This window comes from Phalacrocorax aristotelis, chromosome 12, assembly GCF_949628215.1.
Source record: "Phalacrocorax aristotelis chromosome 12, bGulAri2.1, whole genome shotgun sequence".
Lineage (NCBI taxonomy): Eukaryota > Metazoa > Chordata > Aves > Suliformes > Phalacrocoracidae > Phalacrocorax > Phalacrocorax aristotelis.
In genome coordinates, this window is record NC_134287.1 from 21,847,501 (window position 1) to 21,865,509 (window position 18,009).

At 46.6% G+C, this 18,009-nt stretch overlaps 1 protein-coding gene across 7 annotated transcripts in view; it reads left to right on the forward strand.

Moving 5' to 3' along the window:
- MGMT (O-6-methylguanine-DNA methyltransferase) overlaps window positions 1-18,009 on the forward strand; it is a 207,456-nt gene that overhangs the window by 154,805 nt on the left and 34,642 nt on the right. For 2 of the 7 annotated variants that reach the window (XM_075107815.1, XM_075107808.1), the window contains exons 5-6: window positions 8,417-8,556; window positions 15,185-16,356. In XM_075107815.1, the coding sequence (XP_074963916.1) occupies window positions 8,417-8,556; window positions 15,185-15,316 (272 nt within the window). In that variant the 3' untranslated portion in view covers window positions 15,317-16,356. Of the gene's footprint in view, window positions 1-8,416; window positions 8,557-12,546; window positions 12,754-13,022; window positions 13,941-15,184; window positions 16,357-18,009 lie in introns of those variants that run through there. The other 5 variants (XM_075107812.1, XM_075107811.1, XM_075107810.1 and 2 more) reach the window with 4 other exon arrangements.

Consider the following 18,009-nt stretch of genomic DNA (forward strand, 5'->3'; position numbering starts at 1 on the left):
AGATTGTCAGAGCATTTATATTCATGAGAGTGAAGTAATGCTGAGCCTGACTAGGCTTTCTGGATGCCTTAAATGAGCAGATACAGCCTTAACTCTTCACGGTACCCGTTTACTTAAATCTGCTCAATGGCTGAAATGCGGAAAACAGAAGCTGGAGGCTTTTTTGTAGCTTGGATGTTGAAATATTTGTGGATGTGAAAAATTCGGCGGTGTTGGGTCTCCAGCAGCGGCGATGGGGTCAGGCAGCTTTGGTGCAGGAGAGCTGCGGATGGAGAAGGCGATGGTGCGGGGTGTCGTTGCCTCCCTGTGTGTGCCGAAATGGTTTGAGCGATGAGAAACGCTTGGAGAAACTATTTATTAAACATTTTTTGCAGTCTTTTTCTTCCAGCGTCGCCCTTGTTTGGTTGGTTTCCTAATGGAGGGAGGTTTACGGTTTTCATTTTGGCAGGGGTGAGCGCTGGGCTCCAGCACACCGAGCTGCCGTGCTCAGCGGGCCGTGCATCATTTACACGTGCAGCGAGTTCCTCTGAAATGCCTAACTCAGTAATTCACGGTGACACAACTCGGTTGATCAAAACAGGAGAGTAAAGTTCAAGAGGGAAGTCGGGATTTTCCACCCGCGGGGACACACGAGAGGCTGAGACGTGCTGCACCGCAGGAGAGGGGCGGACCCTGCCCTTCCCCTGCGCTGCCCACCGAGCAGATCATCACAGGTTGGTAACAGGACTTAAATAAAGACACTTCTATTTATAGTCTGATTTAGCATCGCTGGGCCCAACTGCAGCTGGGGTAGTGGCAGGATAAAAAGGAAATGTAAGGAGATAATGCCGAGGAGGAGGAGGAGGAGGCACTCTGGCTCCCCGAGTATAGGCGTGGTAGGGAAATATTAATGCAGGAAAATATGATGGATTCTCAGGAATCGGCGTAGAACTGGGGGCAGAGAAAAATAAATTGGTTTTATGCTTACCTCCATCCCCTCTGCAATGTAAGACTTGCCTGCCACATTTTGTTGGCTGGGAAGAGACTGATATTTTCTCTGTCTCTTCATCCAAAGCATTTGTTCTCCTCTCCTGTAGCAATTGCAGCTTGGTGTATTACCTACAGCTCAGAGGATAATCAGGTGGCTTCTTCATTTAACTGTACTGCGGCTGCAAACAGCTGCACAAATCACCTGGCAGGGGATGCTGTGCAATGACATGGTCTGTGCTGTAGCCCAAGAGGGAGTTGTCAAGTGCTTTGCAATTTCCTCCATCTTCCCGGTCCATGGACTCCAAAACCCAGCCCCAGCCTGTTCAGGGATCTCGTGGCATTCAAAGTCCGGTGTGAATATTTAGCTTAGATGAAGTTGGTAATGTTTAAGGAGTCGTTAGTTTGCATAAAGCCTTGCTTGGGTTTGAATTTGGAAGTGGGAATCTGGGGAAGTTTGCAGCGCACCACAGACAAGGGGTGTAAAGGGCTGGTGCTGAGCGTGAGACTCATCTCATTTCCATCGGCTCTGAAATTATAGTCTGCTCTTGCAAGTGCACAGCAAACTGCTATTAAGGCTACTGCGCAAAAAAAAAAATGGGTCAGAATATCAGTTACCGCTCGAGTAAAACACCCACTGACTTCCAGGGAGTTTAACCTGCAGAAATACTGCTGGATGAGGTCCGGGGAGAGTTACTTGCTTCTAAGGATAGAATTTGGCCCCGCAACCCCTTCGGCAGTCTGAAGGGAACTGCATTTAAAACTGTGTTAAACTACAGATCAGAAACAGCCCCCATTAATTGGGTTTTAACATAGCTCGGCCTCTTAATGCGAGCCAAGCTGAACGTTATAGATGTTAAAAGGAAGCATATTGGTACTTGTTTCGCTTAAGTCGTACAGATCCATAGTATGTTTATAAATCATAGCTGTGTTTATATCTTACGATGTTGCAAGTTGCAAACGCGTACATGCCTAGGCAGCACGTAAAAGCATTGTAAAAGCACTCCCCGAGCCCGCATTTCTGTACTGCTCAGAAAGGGGAACGTCGTGACCTGGGGGAGAGCGCGGGATAGCACCTGAGCCACGTTATCGAACGCTCAGGTGACTCTAGCGGTTTTAGTCTGGACTGCCCAATATTTATGAACCGATGGTTCGAATTTCGTTAAGTATTTACTCACGCAGCTGTATCTGCAGAGCAGTATTTGGAAAGTCATAGAAGAGGCAGTAGAGGGCTTGCGCTGGGTCAGAAACGGGCACTGCAGGCTCTGGTGCAAGGTCTTACGCTCCCCAGAGACGCGGCGTTGGAAGGAGCCGTTGACTTCAGCTGTTGTCAGTGCTCCAGGCTGGGTTGGTTTGGGTCTTGGCATTTTTGCAGGCTTAGTGACATCTACTTGCACAGTTGCTGGTTCTGTAGTCAAAATGCACTGCGGTTGACCTTAATTTTTCTGCAGGTAGATGTAGAACGAATGTAGAACGTTTTCTCCGTTGGGGAAAAATGCAGCCTGTTTTCCAGGAATACCACTCCTTCGGTTGTGCCACAGCAGCCTGCACTAGGAACACAACTTTGTGGTTATGGTCCATGGTATAGGGGTACGCTGGTGAGAGATAAAGTCAATAAATAAACACGTAACAAAGCGTGATATGGCTGCAGTTGAGGTGTGCCGTCCGCGACGGCCCGGTGGCTCTGCCCCGCAGAGGGTGGCTTTGAGCATCCCCCTCTTACGCGGTGGGGGATCAACGGAGAGGCCCAGCTCATCTCGGCCGATGGGGTCAGGTCCGAATGATACGAAGGTGACAGGTTTCAGGCACAGATATTAATTTAGCTAACTAAATGCAATCAGAAATAGGACAGAGCGTGGCAAACGGTCGTGTGAGTCGCCTGAACGATGCGGTTGAGGAGCGACGGTGGGATGGATCGATGCGGCAGCCATCGCTTCCAAAGGTTGGGCTTGGAGGGGTGGGAAGAGACCTCAGCGGGAGTCAGGGCTGGGGAAAGATAGAGCAGGAGGTCTGAGCAAGCTACTCGTACGAGCTCAGGCAGACGGTGCACGTTAGGAGGAGAAGCAGATGCGCGGGAGCAGAGCTGACGAGTGAGTGAATTTTATTCTGCAAGGAAGTTTTTGAGAAAAACATTTGAAAAAAAATTGTTTAGGCTGATGCTTTTGAGGCAGGGGATTTCCTTTAGATCTGTGTCTTGTAAATGGAATTGCCATGGTTTTAACTGAGGAATTTTTGTCTAACGCTGTATCCAAAATGACAGGCACAGAGGTGCTCTCACAGGTCTTGGACTAGCTAGAGGTGGAATTCAGGTAAATACTTACCACAGAATCACCGAATACCCTGAGCCGGGAGGGACCCGCAGGGACCATCGAGCCCCACTCCCGTCCCTGCACAGGACACCCCAAATTCACACCGTGTCTCTGAGGGCCTTGTCCAAGTGCCTCTGGAATATCGCCTGGCTGGTGCCGTGCTGCCTCCCTTGTCTGATCTCTCCATTATTTACCTGTTAGCATGTAATAATAGGATTTTGTTGGAACCTTTTCCACTTCCGTTTTTACAAACACATTTTTTTACTACGAAGTTGATGATGGATTATATAAAGTCAGTAGCAGAGACTCTAAAATAATTAGATTGTTTCTGCATCTTCATTCATAAAGCTCAGTCATTCAAAATGGCCGAGGCCTTTGCTTTGGCTCGGCTCTTTAAGCAACCATAAAGGTAAAGTTTAACTTTATTATTTTCAGCTCGGCACATTCTGTCGCTTTAAGATCCCAATATCATGCATGCAGACAGCAACGATACAAGTTCATACTATTTTCTCAACTACTTTGGCAAGATGGTTGCAGCACCCCTGACTTCAAGCAATCCTTTGTCGCTGCTGCAGTGAGAGGTTTGGACCGTTTTGCGGGATACAGTATCACCGTACTGTCTAAACTATATTCCCAGCAATCCTTTAATAGCAATTAATAATTGCATTTTTCTACTAGAGCGCCAATGGTCAGGGACTTGCAGCCATTGTAAAAGCATTCTCGAGCTGCCTTATAACAAGAGCAAAATATAATTAAACAGTTAAGAGCCTTAGACGAGCATTTATCTCCTCGGCATACCGCTTGCTAGTTCAGTTTAGGGTAGCAGTGACTGTTAGTAGTGAGCATGCTGTTTTGGGGACATGCTTAATATGGCTTTAGCTGCCTAATTAATAGTGAAGGAGGTTCAAAATTGCTAAAAAGTAGCCCTTGCTTGCATTAACTGTTTCTGTAGTTGCCTGTTGTCAATAAAAGTTCTTCCATTTGGACAGGAGTCCATTCTTCCAAGAGCCCAGTTAAGTTTTCTAGATTAGGCGGAAGCTCGTGCTGCTGTTTCGTGAACAAATTGGAGTATTTTTGAGGTATTCCACTTGATATTTTACCAACAGTGACACAGTGCAAACTGATAAGCGTGAAAACAAACAAAAAAGTTGTCTGTGTAGTAACCCAGACAGGCTGCAAAAAAGGCAGTGAGAAGGGGTAAGTATTTACAGCTGTTTCTTTGCGTTTGCAAAAACCCTTGGGGAGGGGGGGAGGAACAAAAAAAACCCCACAACAAACAGAAAAACTAACATTCCCAGCAATGAGTGCTGAAGAGGAGGAAAAAAATGGTCTGCCTTTAATGCCTTTTAATCAAAGGGGTTAAAAAAGGATGTAAAATCAGACTGGTATCTTTTGGACCTCTCTTGCCCCAAGACCTGTGCAAGGGCGTCAGGAAGGGGCTGCCGCTGGGGTCTCTGCTCTTGCCCGGCAGCATCCACCCGGCCCGCCCCGGGCTGAGCCCCTTGCTAACACGAGAGGTGCTCTGGCAGCCTCACGAGATAGTTGTGCCTGACTTTGCGTCTTTGTGCTAACTGCCACCTTCAGCTACGCCGTTAAAAGTTATGATACAGCTGGGGTTAAAGTAAACTTGATTTTCAGTCCATTTTCCCCGCGGTTGTAGCGTGTTTATCTGGAGAATTAAACTCTGGCGAGCTGCCGCGAGTGACCTCTGAAGCATTTAGGCATTAACAGCAGGTTCGGGGTAAGTCCCTCTTTTTTAGGGGCTTATAACTTACCTGTAAATATTGATTTCAGACCAGTCCCGGCACACCCGCTCTCGGCCTGACGGCGCATTGCGGTGCCGGTTTACCACGCGGTTGGCAGGGCTGGCGGTAAGGCGTGGTGAGGAGGGGTGTGACCAGCAGGTGATGCGACGGTGGGGTCCCTAGGAGGAAAACATCCAAGAAGTCCTTCACCCATCGCCTGTCATTAAACAGGGGTTGTTCAGCCTGGAGAGGAGAAGGCCCCGGGGGGACCTTGCAGCAGCCTTCCAGTGCTTAGACGGGCCTTGTAAGAAAGATGGGGTCAGACTTTTTAGTAGGGCCTGTTGTGACAGGACAAGGGGTGGTGGCTTTAAACTAAAAGAGGGCAGATTCAGACTAGATATAAGGAAGAAACTTTTTACGATGAAGGTGGTGAAACCCTGGTCCAGGTTGCCCAGAGAGGTGGTCGATGCCCCCATCCCTGGAAACATCCACGGCCAGGCTGGACGGGGCTCTGAGCGACCTGCTCTGTTTGAAGATGTCCCTGCTCAGGGCAGGGGGGTTGGACTAGATAACCTTTAAACCTCTGTTCCAACCCAAATCATTCAGTGACTCTCTGAAACCCTCCCAACTACCTTCGTGGTCCCTGGGTGCCATGGACGCGGCAGCTGGAGGAGGGAACGGCTCCTCAGGGCTGTGGAGACTTGGAAACCCAAGTCGGTCATGCAGGTCCCTTCCCCGTCCTTCAGGCCCCCTTCACCCCCGCCTTCCCGGAGCAGCTCCAGCTCCCACTGGCAATGGGTGAGGTGCGCATTTGGATGCCAAATCTGACAAACTATCGGTCGCTTAAACGAGAAACAGCCGTAGAGGGGCGCAGGGGAGGGAGAAACCCTCTGATATTCCCACTCCTACGATATCGTTCGGTTCAGCCGTTGCTCTGCTGGCATCCGCCACTCCAGGACGGTGCGGGCATCCTGGGCTCGCGGAGGTATGAAGTGTTTTCACGTAAGGAGAGAATTTGTGTGTGTTAATTTTTGTGTGCATATTTTACAGCACTTTTTAATGATATTTAACAGCATAAAATGTTGGCACACGCTGAAAATTGGTGAAAGTTCAGCCATCTAATTTGGGCAGGTTATGCTTACAGGCACTCACACTTGCAGAGAGTTTAATAACAGTATTTGGCACTGTCTCTTAGAGCTGCTTAAACTAATTAATGCATTTGCTCCCTACAGGATGAAATTGAGTTTTCAGATACATTTATAAAATGATGTGCATGATTGCTAAATATTTCATTCTTTTGAACTATAACTTTGAGTGTTTTATGTGGGTGCAGAGACAGTATATATTCTCCCATGAAAAATGTACAGTGGCTCTGGAAAGAGGATAATCTGTGCCCCTGCTTGTCAGGAGAGGATGATCTGTCTCTCTTTTAGCATGTTAGAAGGTACTCGGTAATTTGGGCCTCGCTTGGCACGGTGGTGCTGTTGCTGAGGGGGGCTCTGGGGCTGCCCCATCCTCCCGCGGCCGCTCGGTGCTCCAGCACAGGCTGCGCCCCCGCTCTTCTTATTCCCACAGGTTTCAGAAAGTTGCAGGTCCGTCACGTCGCAGCCCACCACCACCCCCCCGCCAAAAACGAGGGCAAAAAAGGGGGATTTTTGTGGACTCGGGCCCCAGCATCGCGCAGTCACTGCGTTTCATTGATTTAAAAGATGACATCAGGCAGTAATTCCCCGAGACCCCTGAGTAGGCGAGGTTAACACTAATCTTGCCGGCTTAAAGCGAAGGTTAAAAAAAAAATAAGTAACAATTTGATTTGAAATAAACCCTTCTGAAGAAATCGCGGTAAACAAAATCTGTTTGCCTAAGGAAAGCCTCCTAGCAATCAGCTAGTAACACAACTGCTTGTGCTAATGAACCCAAAGCTGTTAATGTGGTTTCTTCAGTTAAATTGATTCATGAATTTTGAAGAGAACATTATCTAATGAATTTTCTTTGAATAGAAAGCAATTAAAAGGACAAATCAGTCTGATTAACCCCAAAGTCACCCTACTGCCACAAATGGTGTACAGTTTGAAATTATATCATAAAAAACTAGAGCAGATTTGCTATCTCTTTGCCCTCTACTAATCCATGTAAATTAATGAACAACAAAGTTAATTTCTTTGATGACCCTTTTCTCGTATCACCTGGATTATGCTGATGTTTAATTTACTTAATGTTATAATAAAGACTAAACAGATTTTTTCAATGAAGTGATTATCATTCCCTTCAGTTAAGAAGTGATTTTTATTATTTAACACACACATAACGGTGCATGGGCTTCCTTTAAGAACAAAATCACATTTCGCTATGTTCCTATGTAACGGAATCGATGCCTTTTGTGACAACTAAGGAAAGAAAATGTTTGTAATCAGTTTGTTTCTTTGCCAAAGCAGGAGGCTGAAGCTCTCGGCAGGGGGAAGGCGCCTCTTTTCCTTTTGGGTTTCTTTTTTTTCCTTTTTTTTTTTCATTTTTTTTTTTTTCATTTGCCAGCTCCCTCCTCTTACTAAGTTATTCACTAGTTAGATCTTCAAAGCTTCTACAAGTGCCTTGGAGGGAGCGATAGGTGTTCGACCCAACCAAAATCCAAACACGGCGATCGGTTTTCCTTTTGTAAAATAATCCTGGGCCAGGAAGGTAAAGCCCCGAGATGCAGAAGAAAGCCGGTCCTAATGCATTTGCTTATTCATTATTTCAGCAATTGGAACACTTAGAAGCAATTTGCTGGTGAATTAAAATTAAAATAATGGAAGAGACATTCCTCTTTTTTTCCGAGCCCGGTATCATTAAGGACGTGCCGTACGTTCAAGGTCACAGCTAGTCCTTACATTCTGTAATGTCTGCGGTGCTGAGCAGTTGCTTGGGGGTCTCGACTATAAAATGCAGTCAGCCAGGATAATACCGAGTCCGCTGGCTCTAGGGCTTCTTCTGCCGCGTGTCCCAGCTGAAGTTGGAAATTAGCTGGAGATGCGAGGGCTTTGTAAAATAGGTAGAGCCGGTTATTTCTTCCCTTTTTAATTTGACTCTATGCTAATTTATACTCTGCCAATTTAATGGAAAAAGCGCATTGTATGAGTTAACAGGATAATTGTACTTGAAGCAAATTAAAAATATAGGAAAATCAAAGCCTTAAATCCTTTTTTATAGTGATCGGTTACTTGAAGCGCTCTTTCTAATAATCATGTATTTAAATGTAGTAATATAGGGTACAATAACAGGACAGTGCATCAGGGCTGTTTAAATTTAAATTAGAAAGCTGCTATTGAGACTCTGCTTTGCGTTGGGTTGTTTGAATATTTCATCGTGGGTTTTTGCCAGCCAGGCGTACGAACAGCACTCGCTTCGTCTTCTTTGCAGATTCGTTCACCAGGCAAGTGCTGTGGACCCTGTTGAGAGACGTGAAGTTTGGAGAGGCCGTTTCCTACAAGCAATTAGCAGAGCTCGCAGGGAACAGCAGAGCGGCGAGAGCGGTGGGAGGAGCGATGAGGAGCAATCCTGTAAGTTCACGTCAACTTTTAAATAAAGTTGATGGAAGGTGGTGGATTTAGAGAGCTTTGCGGGCTAAATGTCACTAGATTAAATTTATCTGCTCTGAAAACTGGTCTACCATGAGTAATAAGGTCAGTTTTTAATGTTTTAAAGTGTTTTTAATCAGCAATAATGCACAACCCAGTTTAATGTGATTTATTCCCTACCATTTATAGCGTTAGATTTGAAAAAGAAACATTGCACTACTTCTAATCCATCAGTCTCTACACATTCTGTTTTTCTCAGACTTTCTTACATATTCTTAGGTGAGGGAGGTCTTTTATCCCCTGGCATGGACCCCATTTCGGCAGGGTAGGGGTACCGTAGGTTGTGTTAACAGCAGTCCACCCCCTCCGGCATGGATGTGTTTCTGAAAAGGTGGAAGAGGAGGGGTTTTGAACCATGTAGGCACACGTTTGAATCAAATCCCTAATTGTCAGTATGGTTTTTTTCCCCCTGTGCTCCAAACCAGCTGTAAATGGCATTTCTCCACTAGGCAGAGGTGAGTTGCCTGAATTTGAACCAGCCGGAGGGAGCAGCGCTCTAGGTTAGCGCTGCGGATTTGGGGAAAGCAGTATGTTGGAATACTTGGCCTCTTTGGCTGTCTTCCCAGCGATTGTATTTCCCCTTCAGTTGTCCAGGTTTAGATTTCCAGATGTATTTATGCACCTGAATCCCACTGACGGGTGCGGGATTGGCGCTGCAGCCGACTGGTTCCTCTGCAAAGGAAAGGAAAAGCTCGTAAAGATAACGCCCCTAGATCTGTCTTTATGCATCCATTCCCTTGCTACTTGCCTTTTAAAAAATAAAGAACTTTGATCTCTATTAGTATTATTGGGGCCTTTTTGGCCATTCTTCAACATATTTTCCCTCATTACCGCTTGCCCTGAGCAACATGTGTCTTTCCATACCCGAATTCCTCTCCTTTCCTCCAGCGTTACACCTCCCATAATCTTTGACCTCCTGTGTTGTTTTTACATTCAGTCCTCTCAGTATTTTCTTTAATAAGGTACATGTGAGACTGCAGCGTGCGGTTGCAAAGTGGGTTAGAAAATCTGTTTTCACGAGAGCTGGTGGCTTTGCATATAAAAATAATACAGGTGAGGGGGTTTTGCAACGCCACGTATTATCTTGATATTTCACCTCATTCATAAAATCAACCTGCATATTCTGCATAGGCAACCTGCGTATTACAGCTCGTAGGTCTGAAGGACCACGTAATGTTTTATATGGGAAATAGGAGAAACATAGTGAATAGGTGCTCCCACTGAGGTACAGAGGACTCTGTGCGTGTTTGCACGTGGAATAGGCATGAAATCACAGCTTAACTCCAGGATATGTATAGTGATAAAAATGTGTTTAGGAATGGGCAGGGCTCTCATTCCAGCACTGATTTTTTTATTGTCGGCTTTCTGTTGTGAGATATTGGGGTGGTATTATATTAATATAACTCTTCTTCCCTAAAGCTATACATTATTATCCATAACGTGCTTAAAAATTTTCTGCTGGGGACAGGAAACACTGCAGCCGTAGCACGGGATGGGAAATAACAATAATAAGATAGGACCCCATTTAAAAAAAAATTGCAGCAGCTTTGCTGTGTATTTTCAGAACTATTTTCATCCTCCCTCACAGGGGAAAAAGCAGGAATTTTCACACCACAACCTGCTGTTACCGCTACTTTGGATGCTGCTGCTCCACTGCAGCCTGAGGGCAAAGCTGGGTACATTTCTAGGCGATAGCAATTACATATCCTTTTGCACAACACTATATTGTTATTCTTTGAGAACCGTTTCCTGTAGGTTTGCATTGTATTGCCTTATCTTAATGTACACCATATTATATTGGAAAGCATTCCATCATATTAAAATAGTTTGTATTGTCAAGTACGACGCAGCGTATTGACGAAATGCAGCTTTATACTGCTTATATGAACCGTTTCATAGGAAAATCTGATGTACGCTTAAAATATCAGGGTGTACTTCTTTGCTGAGCTTCGAAGCTTAAACCCATTAGACATTATGCGAGTTTCTCTGGTAGCGTGCTACCTGCATAGAATGGTAGGGTACCCACGAACGTTGTACGCGTATAAACACACTTGCAGTCTGTTTATCAGGTGAGATATTGAGCTTTGAATCTAACTAAACAGTTCATTAAACCGAAGACGTCATCTGAACTGCAGCATCATTAACGTATCGGCGCAGAATGCAAAGAGCTGTGGTGGTAACAACTGCTACACCTGCAGCCCGAGCTTTAGGATGTAAATGCTGGGTTTGAGGAGCAATTGCTTCGAAATTGCTGCAGAAATGTGATGTTTTGTTAAGCAGCAGATTAGTGATTTTTTTTGATCGCAGGAGAGGAGCTGGAACTAGTGAATGCTTCTGTTGCGAATGTGGAATAAAAGTGAGTGCTTCTATTAACGATTGCTGCAGAAGCTGTGCAAAATAGCAAAATCATAATATGTTTGCACCTTGAGATGCTTCCTATGATTAAAGGACTAAATTACAAACATGATGACTAAATCATAAACATGATTTAATGAGGGCAGTAATAACAGTAAAACCAAGCGTTTGAAATAAGCCCGAGCCTGGCGTAGCTTTGTTCCTCAAACGTGTGGATAAAATTGCACATCCCGCCCTTTTCCGCAAACCGCCGGAACATCTCTCCCTCCTGCAAGTCAGGGGTTGGTCTTTAATTTTGGTAGCGCCCGTTCCACGGGTTTCCCTTTGCAGTTGGGTTGCTTTGCATAATTCGTACGACGACCTTCAACTGTATGCGAAGGCGGAATAGGCGCCAGCAGCTGCTGAAAGATGCGACATCTTTGCCTCAATTTATGCCAAGGACGTGGTGGGGATGGCTCACCTTTCGCAAGAGGAACTTCAAATAGTTTACGGCGGCTCACATTGATTGCAAGGTCTGTGGTCCTCAAAGGGAACCCATAAAGTTCAATTAAAAATCTCATTAGACTAGTATAGGAGGATCAAAAAGAAATCAGAGAGACTCATGGGAAATGGCGAATGTTGGGCTGATTAGTCCAAGGCCATCCTGAATGACTGTTCTGTGCCTTAAATAAGACGTCTTCAGCGGCCTGTTAACGCAGTCCTAGCTGCATACGCGGTTTTTTACGTTCTCTCCGATGGTGTTATTGTTTAGGCTAAAGCCCAGCTAAGTGCACGACTTCATGCTAATATCGATCGGTCCTAAGTCAAGGGTATTATTCAGCCGAAATGTTTTAGACGTTGGAGATTGGAAGGAGTAATCACCCATTTATGAGAAGATGGTGAAGTATGGATTTGAAATGTTGCGGGCACACAAAACCGTGTGTGTGTTAATTCCTTCGGTGGCTGGCAATAACCCAGGGCCCCGCGCCGGGTCACCTTACGGTCCTGGTTTCTGTCCGGGAAGAGGGGGAGAAAAAGCAATAGGGCAGGAGCAAACTGAAAGATCATTCTTTGCCAAGTGTGATTCTTGTTGTGTGTGATAACTTGATATTTCAGCTGTTTCCATTACGGCCCGGCTGATCTGGTTTTGACAGTTTGGCCATTGCTGGAGGTCTCCAGCCCATCGGCAGTGTAATGGGACGGTCGGGTTTCCGCTGCCTCACGTTGAGAACCCCTAACGAGCGGAGCGCCGCGGCACAGCGCCGCTCCGCTCCGTCCTCCGACGGAATTTGCTAAACGCAGTTCCAAGGCGATCGATGCCTTGTGCAGGGAGGTTTTTTCCCCCCCCACCTTTTTTCTAAACAAACGCATTATCGAGGAGTTAGTTTATTCACAGATTGCCACGAGCGTTAATGACCGCCCGAGTCTTGTTCTGCCAGTCACCCAGATGGCTGTTGATAAAGATTTAGCATCATGTTCTGAGTGTCAGGGCTGTCAGTAGTGCTGAACCATTTGACCAGAAGAAAAAACGCACAGGGAGCTATTGATTACAGCTTCTCAGTGTCACTTGTTCACCAGGATTTAGGTATTGATGAGGCTGCGAGTGAAAACAAGCTCTTTCCCTTGTGGGCCTCTACCCAGAAGAACAAAAGCAAAGTTGGAGAAAATATTCAGCTGGTGCCCGAATCAGAGGGACTCCGTTATTGATCCGAGGGCCCCTTCATGTTATTTTTGTTGGAGACAAATCTATGGGTTTGGAAGTTTTATAACGTTTGAGGTCGGGCCTGTGTAAGTGATGGATTCATGTATTAGATGAATTAGATTTCACAGCATGAAGATTTCAGCAGAGCTATAATATTATGAGCTGCTTGGTTATTGATAAAAATTACATTAAATGTAGCTGAGGCATTAAAGCTCCAGACTAGGGTAGTGCTCCCTCTAAAATGTCCTTAGGGCCCTAATAAATTTTAGCAGGTTTAATTATTTTAGTAGTCTGAAAGTTGTCACCACAATTAAGCCAAACTGAAGCAATATTCAATATGTTTAAATTACAGCGCCGATACAGCCTTTGTGCCGCACGTTATTTTACATCCGAAGCTACGGAGGGCGACGTACGGGCTCTTGCGTGTGTTAGGACAAACTCGGTATGAAATCTGTTATTTCGGGCGTGGGAAAAGCTACGTTTATTTCATGCCCTCCTCTCCCAGGCTGGGGGTAAGCAGCTCAGCCGCGCATCCCTGCGTTGGTGAGCGGGTCCCGCAAGGACCCGGGGAGCACCCGAGACCTCACACCACCTCAAAATAAAGGCCTTTTTCTTGGGGCACACCTTCCACCTTCTCGCACAATTTTAGCAGGAGGAGCCAACTTACCTCCCTGACAAAACTCGCCGGTCCGTGGACGCCCCCGGTTCGAGTGTCTTTGCGCTGCCCGAGCCGCAGCAGGGAGCTGGCTCGGAAGGAGGTTTTGGCCCCTGTCCGTAGCGAGATTTGCAGCCTTGCCATCAAAATATGCTGATTTACTGTAGATGTTTTTAAAGAATTGCAAATTAACCTCGGAGACTTTTTACGGTGTATTATTATGGCTCGCTGTGGCTTTGTCACTCAAGAAAATCTGCCTGCAGTAACTTGTGCACGTGGGTTGTAAAGATGGAGAAATCCCAAAACAGGAAAGCACTTGCAAAAAAACAACTTCTTTAAAGAAGTCATAAACCACGGGCGGGACGGCACGGTATAGAGTAAAGATTTTATTGGTACTCGCTGGAGTTGCCACGGATGCATAAGCCACTTGTGGCATTGCCAACTCCAAATAAAGCAGCTATTATAAGCATTTTTTTATTAAACCTTGATTAACAATGAGCACCTATGTGTATTCCCGCTTAATGTGCTAGCCTGCGGGCTGAGACTGGGATTTTAAATTTCAGTCGTTGAAATTACCTTACAAAAACGAAAGAATCCCCCCAGAAAAAAAAACAATTCACAAAGGCCTGGCCAGTAGCTGACCAGCTCCTCTGGGGTCTGCGTGTCCCAGCCTCAAATATAAGCGCAGCTTGAACTGTACTGAAACAACTATTAAATGGGATTAAAATAAGTCAGTGTGAAGTACGTAGCTTGTCTGTGTGTCTTTATATAAATAAATCATACTTTTTGACTTTAAATATCCCAATTTGTGAAAACCGCACTTCTTAGTGAGTTATTGTTTTCACAGCTATATCAGTGCAATCGAATTTACCAAAACACGTACGGCGTGATTAAAGATGATGTATTGCATTTTTTATGGTGCGTACTTCAACTGCGATAATCACCTGTAATAAAAAATATTTAAAAAAAAAAAACCCGCGTTTATGTTCTCCTCTACATTATCGGTCTGTTACCTAACTCCTCGCATTGATTTTTCAGAATCGGTGACATTTGGCTTTAAATGATACAAAGGAGAAGGCATGAGGAAAAAAGTTCTTAAATTGGTTAGGTGTGAATTAAATCTCTCCTGTTGTAGGTTTTAAAAATTCACAACCCATTTTGGATTGACTTGCTGCTAAATAATAAATAGCGCCTTGTTCTGATACGGAATTCCTTCAGCAGCGCCCGTCGAGGTGCTCTGGCGAGAGGAGGTCTGCCGAGGGAGCTGGGGCTCGGGAAGCTCGCTCCTGGAAGCGCTCTTCTCAGTGGTCTGGTTTTCTTCCAGGAATACGGCCTCCTCCAGTCCCGGGATGATGATTAATAGCCGTCCCGTACCTCCGTGCTACCCTCGTGGGCGGTTCGGGTCTGGGAGGCTTCGTCACCCACCCCGGGCACCACGGGCTCGGCTGCCGGAGGGGGCTGGCGTGGGCAGGAGAACCTGCTGCTTGCAGAGGAGCTTTGATATATATGGGTTTTAATATATCGGGTTTAGGCTTTTAGGACTTTGCATCATTTTTATGTATTAAAATTTCTTCCGACGCTTATTTTTCCCTAAGCCCTGGTCGGGGTTCAGAGCAGCCCGTGAGCCGCGCCATTTCAGCCCGGAGCACGCCCTTGATGCTGCAGCTGCCCTGTCCTCCTCGGGCACGGCCGGGACCCGCCGGGGTGGTCCTTAACACGGATGATTCAGTCCGTGTCCCTGCTAGTCTCACGGCAGCCGAGTCCTGGTTCAGCGGTGGATTTACGGGCGTCTTCCCCAGCCACCAGCTCCCCCCCCGCCTCACCCTTTGAAGGGTTCCTTATTTTTGTGTGTTTTGCAGATCCCAATTATAATCCCGTGCCACAGGGTGATTTGCAGCAGCGGGCAGACGGGCAACTACGGAGGAGGAAACCTGATGAAAGAGTGGCTTTTGTCGCACGAGAAGCTCCAGAAAGAGAAGTTAGCATATTGATGCAGCTCAGCCGCGGCTGCTAACCAGCCAAGACATACAGCCGCGGATACTTGGCTCATAACAAGCTCTCAGAGCACCCAGCAGAATTCAAAAAAAATGGTAAATATTTGAGTGACATATAAATATAATGCAACATCCGAAGTGAAATGTGTGGTGGCACCACTATATTAAAAAAGCGGGATGCGTCCTGAGGGATGCAGCTCGCCTGCCCTTTCTTGTTTTTACATTTTACAGCAGAATGACTACAGCGGTCCAGGCCTGTTGTGCGTGGATTTTGTTCCCGTCTCCAGTCCTGTTTTGTTCTATTTTTAATGTCCATTAAAGCAGGGGTAAGGGAGAGGGAGGGACACGGCGAACGCGAGGTGCGAGCCTCCCCCGGAGGAAGCGTCTGGCTCGCCGAGCCCGCGCCCGTGTCCCTGCCGGCTCCCCTCGCCGCCTTGGTGCCGAAGATGGTGTTTTACCTGAACAGGAGGAACGCTGAGATGCGTTCGCAAGCAAGCGGCTGCTGAATTGCTTGTGCCCGGCTCGTCTGTTCAGGTGGCGGGAGCTGGGAATAAAGATTTTTGCTTTTGTGAATGGTGCAAAAAGCCGGAACTGGACGGAAAGCGTGTTTTAGATAAGCTGTTTGGTTAGCGCAACTTGCGCAAAATACTGACAAGCTGATCATCATTGCGGCTTGATCTGCAGCACATTGGATTTTTTTTCTTTTAGATTTTTGCATTTCCCCGTTACGCGAAGCTTTATTTCCCGTCGCCTCTCTGTAGAAAGGACTGGAGTATTCAAGAGGTATTAAGGCTAAATTTTGAGGTGGTTTAAGCAGGGTTCTCTGCAAGTACGAGCCACCAGAAGCTGAAATTTTCAGTGTGGGAATCGTAAATTCTAACATGGAAATACTGATTTTTTTATGTGTTTTATCATATTTTCATAGACGTCTCTTTAGAAAGGCCATTGCTAACCAAAAAATTATTGTGTTACAATGCGTTAGTTAATATAGTATTATTGATATCTCAGAATTACTTCAATAAAAAAACTGCTTTGCATGTACAAGTGTCTTTGTGTATGTTTATAAATAAAACACAGGATGTGATATATGGGGAAAATAAACTATACCCAACTGTGCCATATAAAGCTGTATTTTTATCAAGGGTTTCTGCTGGCGATATAAACCACGAAATCAAAGCTCAAGTGGTTTGTACGTGTCACCAGAACCCCGAGATAAAAATATAGCCTTATAATATGTACAGTTTGGGTGTATTTTTTTTCTTATAATGCGTGCTCCCAACAAAAGAACGCGGTAGCAAACGTAAACTTTAACCTTCCTCACATTTCCATCCCCTGCTGTTTTTCTTCAGGTACGGCCTTTTTCAGGGGTGTAACGTTATTTTTGCAGGTGGGTTGACGACGAGCGCTGGTTTACAAGGCGGTGACACCTTTCTGAGGCCCAACACCCAACTTTTTAGTATAAAATCGTGTTCTGGCTCGGAGTTTCTGCGAGCCTGAGAAATGGAGGGGCAGGGATGGGCAGGGATGAGCAGAGATGGGCAGCGACAGGCAGGGATGAGCAGGGACAGGCAGGGACAAACAGGTATGGGCAGGGACAGACAGGGATGAGTAGGAACGAGTAGGGATGGGCAGAGACAGGCAGGGGTGAGCAGGGACAGTCAGGGACAAACAGGGATGGGCAGGGACAGAGGGATGAGTAGGAACAAGCAGGGGACAGGCAGGGATGGGCAGGGACAGGCAGGGACGAGCAGGGTTGGGTAGGGACAGGCAGGGATGAGTATGGATGAGCAGGGACAGGCAGGGATGAGTAGGGACAGACAGGGATGAGTAGGGATGAGCAGGGACGGGCAGGGACGGGCAGGGACAGGCAGGGATGAGTAGGGACAGACAGGGATGAGTAGGGATGGGCAGGGACAGGCAGGGATGAGTAGGGATGGGCAGGGACGGGCAGCGCTGGCCACACGATGCCCACAGAGGGCGCCCCGGCGCCGGGGAAGGGGTTGGGGGGGGCGAATAATAAAAATATATAAGGAGAAAATAAAATAATGCCAAGCAAGGGCAGGGGCTGGGCTCGGGTTTGCCGAGGGTTTCCCGGCAGAGCGATCCCGCTCCGTGCCGTGGGCCGGGCTGGCAGCGCCGGAGCCTCCGTTGGCTGCGGGTCACGGCCGGGTCTGTGGAGACACAATGCTGAAGGAAATACGTGAAACGCAGGCGTCCAAGTATCTGTCTCTATCTGTGTGTGCACATCTGAAAAGAGAGGGGGGGGGGGAAAGAACAGAAATCACCCGCTCGCACAAGACAGCTCTGTGCTTTTTGCCTGGAATTGGGTTCCTCTGACCTATCAAGTTTCCTCCCCTTCAGCCTCGCCGTGCTTTGAACTGCTGACATTGAGACACTGTGCAGCCAGGCACGACAGCTGGCTCTGCAGCATCTAATACCAACACATGCTGGTTTAGCCCATTTCCAGAGACTAAGATAATGAAAGATTCAAAAATAATATTTGTTTTGGCGGAACTACATTTATAATGAAATAGATGCCCTTGACCATGGAAGAAACTGAATTTTGCAGTGGGTCATTCTTCCCCCCGCCCCCCCGCCGCCTGGTTTCTTTTTTTTTTTCCATACAAAACAGACTCTGCGGCCAGTCTAAGGCCAACAGAAACATTTTCAAAGGACTACGTTGTATTTCC